A 7,657-nucleotide genomic window follows, 5' to 3' on the forward strand; every position below is an offset into this window, starting at 1 on the left:
CAACTGCAGCACCATTGATACTTTGAACTGGAGAATCCCTTATTGTGGGGGACTATCCTGGTACTTCAGGATGTTTAACAGCAGCTATGGCCTCTACACACTAGATCCAGCAGTGTTCCTCCAGCTGTGACAACTAAAAATGTCTCCAGAAATTGCCAGATGTTTCCTTGGGCAGGGGTGTGAGGATGGGGTCATAATCACTCCCATTTGGGAACCAATACCCTAGAGCACTAAAAGAACTATACAGGCCAGGCACGGTGGCTCACGTCTGTAATCCTAGCACTTGGGGAGGCCAAGGCAGGTGGATTGGCTGAGCTCAGTTCGAGACCAGCCTGGGCAACACGGTGAAACCCATCTCTACTAAAATACAAACATTAGCCAGGCGTGGTGGCAGGCGCCTGTAGTCCCAGCTACTTGGGAGACTGAGGCAGAAGAACTGCTTGAACCTGGGAGGCAGAGGTTGCAGTGAGCTGAGATCTCGCCACTGCACTCCAGGCTGGGCAACAGAGCGAGACTCCATCTCAAAAGAAAAAAAAATACACACACACACACACAACACACACACACACACACGAGATACAGTGAAAAATCAGATACATTAAAATGGGATGTTTTTAAAATTTCAAATAGTCTAAAAGAAGGCAGGAATAAAACAGTAGGGACAAGCTGAGAACAAAAAATTAAAATGGTCGACCTAAATTCAAACATGTCAATAATAACATTCAATGTAAATGGCCTAACCATACCAATTAAAGGACAGCAATGTTCAAATTAATTTAAAAGGAAACCCAAGACTCAGCTACCTACTGTTTACAGCAGGCTCACTTTAATTACATCCATGGCTGATGCCAGGGTGCAGGGATATACTGAGCAGGAGGCCATGCAGTGAGATTAAAAATAAGAGAATGGAGAAAGATATACTATGCATATATGAATCAAAGAAAGCTTGGAGTCACTGTATTAATACCAGGCAAAGTAAAGGACATTTGCCTTGAATAAAAAGGGACATTGCATCATGACAGACCGGTGAATTCACCAGGAAGATACAACGGTTCTGAGTGCGTCTGCACAGAACCCCCAGCCTGGAAGTCCGTGAGGCCAGAACTGACAGAAATGGAAAGACAAATCTCCAGTCACACTTAGGGACTCCAGCTCTCCTCAGTAACAGATGGAAAAAGCAGACAAAGGTAGCAAGGATATAGAAAACCTGGGCACCATCAACAACCAAGTGAATGTACGATTCTTTTCAGATCCCATTAGGTATTCACCAAAACAGACCATATCCTGGGTCATGAGAATTTTTTAAAACAACTGAAATTGTCCAGAGTATTTTCTACGAATATAGAATTAAGCTAGAAATTAATAGCAGAAACAGATCTTAAGTCTCCAAAGATTTAGAAGCTAAACAACACACCTTTAAACAATCTGTTAAAGATGTCTCAAAGCAAACTATGGAAAATATTTTGAACTGAAAAATACAACACCATATCAAAATTTGTGGGATGCAACTAAAGCAATGCTTAAATTTGTAGTATTAAATACTGATTTTAGAAAAAGAAAGTTCTCAAATCATCAATCTAAGCTTAAGAAACTAGAAAATGAAATGCAAAGTAAACCCAAACAAGCAGAAGGAAGGAAATAACGGAGCTAACACCAAGCAACAAAAATGAAAACAAAACTGCAGCAAATATAAAAAACCAAGCCTAAAGCTGGTTCTTCGGAACAAATCATTAACTGAGAAACCGGTAGCCAGAGTGACAAGAAAGCACAGATCCCCAGTATTTGGTATGAAGAGGATATTCTGTAGGCCCCACAGGCATCAAAAGAGTACAGTGAACAACCTCATACCCATACATTTGAAAATCTGGATAAAATGGACCAATTCCTTTAACCCAAGAAGAAATAACTTGAGTATCTATTAAATAATCCATATCTATGAAGGAAATTTTAGATGCATAATCTAAAATCTGAAAAGGCTCTTTTTCAAGGGAAGCCAGAAATTGTGTGTCTATGTGTGTGGGGTGTGTGTGTACACAGTTATCAACTGATTAAAAACAAAGTGTTGAAACTCAAGTGTGAGCCGATGCTGCACGCCAAATAAAGCCACGGGCTTTGTGTGGGAAGCAGCCCGTCCCTGAAGCAGGCATGGCCGCCTTTGTGGCTCTCAGGCCTTGAGGGTTGTTCACAAGCACACCCTGGGAAATCTCAGCCGTGTGTGAAGGTCAGGCGAGCGCTCTGTTTCCCATCCCGGTGTGAGGGGTCAACTGGAAGCTGTGTGGGGCGACGGTGGGGTCACCGCGCGATTCCCAGGCGCCTGCTGTGTGTGTGGCTAGTGCGGTAAAGGTGGGTGCCTTTGCACTGGGGCTGTGGTCCCAGACCCGGAGCCCCACCCCAGGTCAGCTGTACAGCCCTGCCCACGCCTAAAGGGGGATTCCAAAGCCTGGGCTGACTGCTGGGGTGTGTGGGAGGCCGAGGTGCCCACACCACCTTCCCCCAGTGCTACCCAGGCGCCACCCTGTCTTTTTGTCTGTGGAAAAGACTGGCTTTTGTGGAGCTGGAGCTGCATCCAGGGGAAGACACATCCCAGAGAATAAAAACTGGGAGGAAAATGCACCCTGGGGGTTGGGGAAAACCTTTGTAATTTAGCTAAACCGACCCAAGTGGAAACAGTCCCAAAACCTCCTGGTTTTTCCCAGTGGGTGTAATGATAAAGCCAGATTTATGCTCTGAGGCCAACAAGATGCTCCAGAGCTGAGCACTGTGGGCTTAGGAGAGAGAAGGGGGTGCAGATGCTGGCTGTCTCCTGCGGGTTCCTAGTTCCAACCCTGACCCACACACCTGGCCACGGCTGTGCCCGAAGACTCTCGCGCAGGGCGGCTGTGGCACCCAGGCCACTTCAGGGCAGGCGCCCACGCTGGCTTGTGAGCGGGATGGAGGCCCCGGGGTGGGGGACAGCTGTGTCCTGTCCTTTCTGTCCAGGCAGTGCTCCCCGCCCAGGCTCTGCCTCTGGCTTCAGGAGCTGCGGAAGGGTCAGTGACCACTGATTTAAACATTTCACGTGGGAAAACAGCAGCAGCCATGTTCACTGCTAGGCAAGCCGGGGCATGAACATGGCGGTGGGGGAAGTGTGTTTGGACTAGGATGGTGGGTGGCAGCTGCTCCCTGTTCACTCCCGGAAGGGAAGGTTTGAGCCAATCACCAGGGAGGGAGGCCTGGCCGGCAGAGACCCAGGAGCAGCTGCTCCGCTCTGCTGTGTGCCTGGAGGCCCCTATCTGCGTCCTCAGCACCCTCCCCGGCCTGCCCTCTCCCAGAATCGCCACCACCCACCAGAGGCCCTGACCTCGAGTGCTCGCCCTGCCTCGAGTGCTCGCCCTGCCGTCCCCTGTAGCCTCCGGCTGGTCTCGCTGATAAGAGGCCCTGACCACCTCAGCTGCCCACCCCTGCGGTCCCCTGTAACCTCAAGGTGGTCTCGCTGTCAGAAGCCCTGACCTCCTCGGCTGCCCACCCCTGCCGCCCGCTGTAACCTGAGCTGGTCTCGCTGTTCTTGGGCATACAGTGCTTGAGTCGGAGCCCCTGGAGCCCCAGCCAGGCGGCAGCTCCTGAGGCCACAGAGAAGTCAAGGGCCGGGTTGTGTGGGACAGGCAGGGTCAGCGTGTGTCCTTTGGCCCCCTGGGGTGTCCCTGACTCCTTGGGGTAAGGCAGCCCTCCCCACCCAGGCAGGCCCCAGCCTCCCAGGGTATCCCCCTGACCCCCTGGGGTGTTCTTGATCCCTGGGTCACCCCGTGGACTGCCTGGGTGTCCCCTCGACCACCTGGGTGCCCCCTGAGCCCCAGGTCACCGTCCTCCCCACCGACTGCCCGCTTGTGTCTTCACAGCATCAAGATGGTGCTCATGTGGACCAGTGGCGACGCCTTCAAGACGGCCTACTTCCTGCTGAAGGGCGCACCTCTGCAGTTCTCCGTGTGCGGCCTGCTGCAGGTGCTGGTGGACCTGGCCATCCTGGGGCAGGCCTACGCCTTTGCCCGTCACCCCCAGAAGCCGGCGCTGCACGCTGTGCACCCTGCTGGCACCAAGGCCCTCTGAGAGTGGGGAGGACAAGGATGTGGGCCAGCCAGCCACGGGCACTGGTGGGTGCTGTGGCCGCCGCAGGTGTGGGGAAGACGGGGTCCGGGTGTTGGGGTCTCCAGCCTCTGTGGGGTCTCTCCGGGTGGGCGGTGGGGGTGGGACAGCCAGGGTGGATCTGAGCCCGAGGGTTTCAGATGTTTTTAGGGTGATATAAAAAGCAAGCGTTTTTCCCGTTTCCTCTTACGAAACACCGGCTGAGCCCGAGGTACACACAGGGCCGTGGAAGGCGGCGGCAGGAACCTGCTCCAGGTGGACCCGTGGGGTGACCTCAGGAGACCCTGCAAGTCCTGTGAGCAGAGCCGTCAACCCCGCGACACCCTGGCCAGACCCTGCTTGGACTGGGGCGGCCTCTGCTGCCCGGGGTCTGGCACCACGGAGGGCGGGGCTTTCTCTGCCTGGTACACATGGAAAGGCGCTGTGTGGACACAGGGTCCCCGTGCTCCTGGTGGAAAGGCACTGGCAGGGTCACCGTGCTCCTGGTGGAAAGGTGCTGGCAGGGTCGCCGTGCTCCTGGTGGAAAGCAGCTGTGTGGACGCAGGGTCACCGTGCTGCTGGTGGAAAGGCGCTGCGTGGACGCAGGGTCACCGTGCTGCTGGTGGAAAGCAGCTGTGTGGACGCAGGGTCGCCGTGCTCCTGGTTTCTGGCAGTTGGTGTTTCCTGGGCCTCGAGAGCGGCTGCCAGGCCCGGACGCCTCGTGACTACGCTGTGTCCAGCCCTGCTGAGCATCACCACGGGTAGCTCACGCTGCTCTTGTCGGAGCCTCTGGTCCTCCTTGAGTCCTTGGGGATGTGGCAGATGCCAGCGACCATCAGACAACGTGGAGGCCTCATGGGCGAAGGCTGCGGGGGCCGTGCCGAGGCTGTGCACACGCAGTCCGCACGCCACCCTTGGGCCTAGCAGAGAGCCCCTTCCTTCTGGGCGCCGACTGCACCTCCGGATACAGCGTTGATGTCCATTTTCCAGGAGGGAGGCGGCCTCGGGTCCAGGGAGTGGAGGGGCTGCCCCTGCCACGCAGGTCCTGGCCGATGGCCCCTCACCCTGCCGCCCTGGGCTTTTGGCCTGAAGCAAATTCCTGAGTGGGAGTGCCAGGGCCTGCCCCTTGTGCTGGCTCCCACGGTTCTGCTACAGTGGGAGCTGCCAGTCTGACCCTTGTCACCCCACGCTCTGCCCCCACCCCGTTTTCAGTTTAGCACGAGGTCACACGGTGTCAGCAGCCCTGCACTGACCGCAGCCGGCCCCCAGTCCTCAGAGTTCTGGATGCTTCTGTGCGGCTCCAACAGGCACCGTCTTCCCTTCCGCGGGCGGAGGGGCCGCTTCCCGCAGGCATCTGAGCTCTCTGCCGGGGCCGTGGCTGTGGCCATGGGAAGATGTTCCACGCTGCTGCCCCCTGAGTCTTCCTCGGAAACACTCTTGAATGTCTGAGTGGGGGTCCTGTTTAGCTCTTTGGCCTGTGAGATGCTTTGAAAATTTTTATTTTTTTAAGATGAAGCAAGATGTCTGTAGCGGTAATTGCCTCACATTAAAATGTCACCGACTGCAGGCACGGTGACTGCTGAATGTATCCCGTGTGGTGACTTGGAATCAATAAACCATTTGTGGATCCCGTGTGGTATGAGTGGGCCCCGGGCAGAGGGAAGGATCTGGCTGTGGTCCTGGCCTCTGCCCAGACACACCCTTTAGCCTGGGCCACCTTAGAAGGCTCCCGTGTGACCCGGATTCCTCCAGGGCCCCCAAATGACAGCCCAGCCCCCTCAACCTGTCACTACCCTTTGCCTGTGGGCCAGTGGCCCAGGGGTCCTTTCGGCTCGTCACAGACGGGTCTGGCTGCCCTGGCCTCTGCGGTTCACACATCTGCCCTTCTGCCTCCCACCACTGAAGGCTCAGAGCATGGGAAAGGCCTCCTTTAAAGGCCAAGAGAAGCGTTTCCAGATTTGTGATCTCAGAGCAGCTCATAGAGGTGGAGCTGTGTGCGCACTGCGATTTTTTCCGTGCAGTGTTTACACTGAAGGCAAGATGTGAGTTTCTTTGTCCAGTAAAACACCAGTCGCGTGGGTGCAGGGCAGGATTTGGGTTCAAGGGCCCATCCGGGTACTAGGAGAGGGCACAGGCCACATCCAGGCAGCAGCCTGGGGGAAGATGGGAGATGAAGGCCAGCGCGTCTAGAACGTCTCGGACACAAATCGCCCTCCTCAAGTGCTGGTGGGTGGTGCCAGATGAACCAGAGGTCTCGCGCAGGGGTGGGGTTGTGCGTCTTCAGGGTGTGGAGACAGGCAGTTCTTGGGGACCACTCTGGGCCACCGGGTTTTAACAGGAAATGGGGGCAAGGTCTCAACCCCACACTGTGGGAGCCGTGGGGGGTGGGGGCAGCAGTGGAAATAGCTGCGTTTCTCAACTCTCAAGGCACTGCCACCCTGCGATGCCTTCTGATAGTTTTAACCAACAAAACACCACCAGGGAAGCAGGAGGCCGAGGAGGACCCCAGTGAGGGCCCCTCCGTGGGAAAGAGGTTGTGGGAGCCTGAGAAGTTCACATTCCTGTCACCATATGAAGAAACTGAGGCCTGCCCTGAGCCCCAGCCCTGTGCCCTTCCCAGGGGCCTGAGAGGGTGCCCCACAGGGCACCTGTAGAGGGAAAAGGATGCCCAGGGGCTGGGTGGGCGCTTGCTCAGGAGGAAATGTACCCCCAGCCCAGTCTCAGCACAAGTGCCCGGCACCCCCATCCTGGTGACCCAGGGTGGCCTCTGGTGGGCCCGCGTCTTGGAGGGCCCCGGGGCTCCCTGGCCAGACCCTGCAGCCCAAAGTGGGGAGGGGCAGGTCCAAGACTCCCCATCCCCCGACATTGCCCACCTCTGACCTGGCCCTCCGTGGAAGAACGACTTGGGTTTATTTCTGGGGGTCTTCGTAGTGGTCAGCACCTCACCGCACAGGAGGAATTCTTCTGTCTTTGGGGGTCACCAGCAATGCTGGGACAAGCAGCAAGTAGGGGGCACCGGCCTCGGCACGTGGCCCCTCGGGCTGTCCTCTGCGTGGGCCTCTCAGACCAGTACCAAGCTCTGCTCATTCCTGAGCAAGACCCAAGGCTGTCACTGTGAGAGTGGCCCTCAGTGCAGAGCCAGACCCCAGGCCCACCCGCGCTGTGTGCCTGGCGTCCATGGACCCTCCGCGTCATGGGCACCTGGGGCACCAGCTGACCTGGCTGTTGGGGGAGGCAGGTCTGAGCCCCACGTGGTCCCGGTGGGTTGCTGCAGGTCTGCTATGGAAAAGGACTGGGGCTTGCACTCAGGCACTCACCAGGGCCATGCACATCTCCCCTTTCTCCACACCTGCGTCCCCTACAGACTCCTGCTGTGTAATGGACAGTGGGACCCTCTGGTGAGGCATCCCCCTTCCGCTTCGGGCTGTGGCCATCATGTCTCAAGTTTCCTGGATGAACTCATCAAAATGAAGGAGTGCAGAGCAGCGCGCTGTGGAAATTTCCTTCCTCTCCACCTGCAGAAAGGCCCAGAAGGCGGCCATGGAAGGGTTGCAATGCC

The 7,657-nt window shown here is 56.4% G+C and overlaps 1 protein-coding gene across 3 annotated transcripts in view; it reads left to right on the plus strand.

The window, feature by feature from the left end:
* PQLC1 (PQ loop repeat containing 1) overlaps positions 1-4,137 on the plus strand; it is an 81,728-nt gene extending 77,591 nt beyond the window's left edge. For 2 of the 3 annotated variants that reach the window (XM_011975870.1, XM_011975871.1), the window contains one exon: positions 3,876-4,137. In XM_011975870.1, coding sequence (XP_011831260.1) covers positions 3,876-4,083 — 208 coding nt within the window. In that variant the 3' untranslated portion in view covers positions 4,084-4,137. The remainder of the gene's footprint in view (positions 1-3,875) is intronic. The other variant, XM_011975872.1, reaches the window with a different exon arrangement.
* The last annotated feature ends 3,520 nt before the right edge of the window (positions 4,138-7,657 follow it).

The sequence above is a fragment of the Mandrillus leucophaeus genome, unplaced genomic scaffold (genome assembly GCF_000951045.1).
Source record: "Mandrillus leucophaeus isolate KB7577 unplaced genomic scaffold, Mleu.le_1.0 Scaffold16, whole genome shotgun sequence".
Taxonomy (NCBI): domain Eukaryota; kingdom Metazoa; phylum Chordata; class Mammalia; order Primates; family Cercopithecidae; genus Mandrillus; species Mandrillus leucophaeus.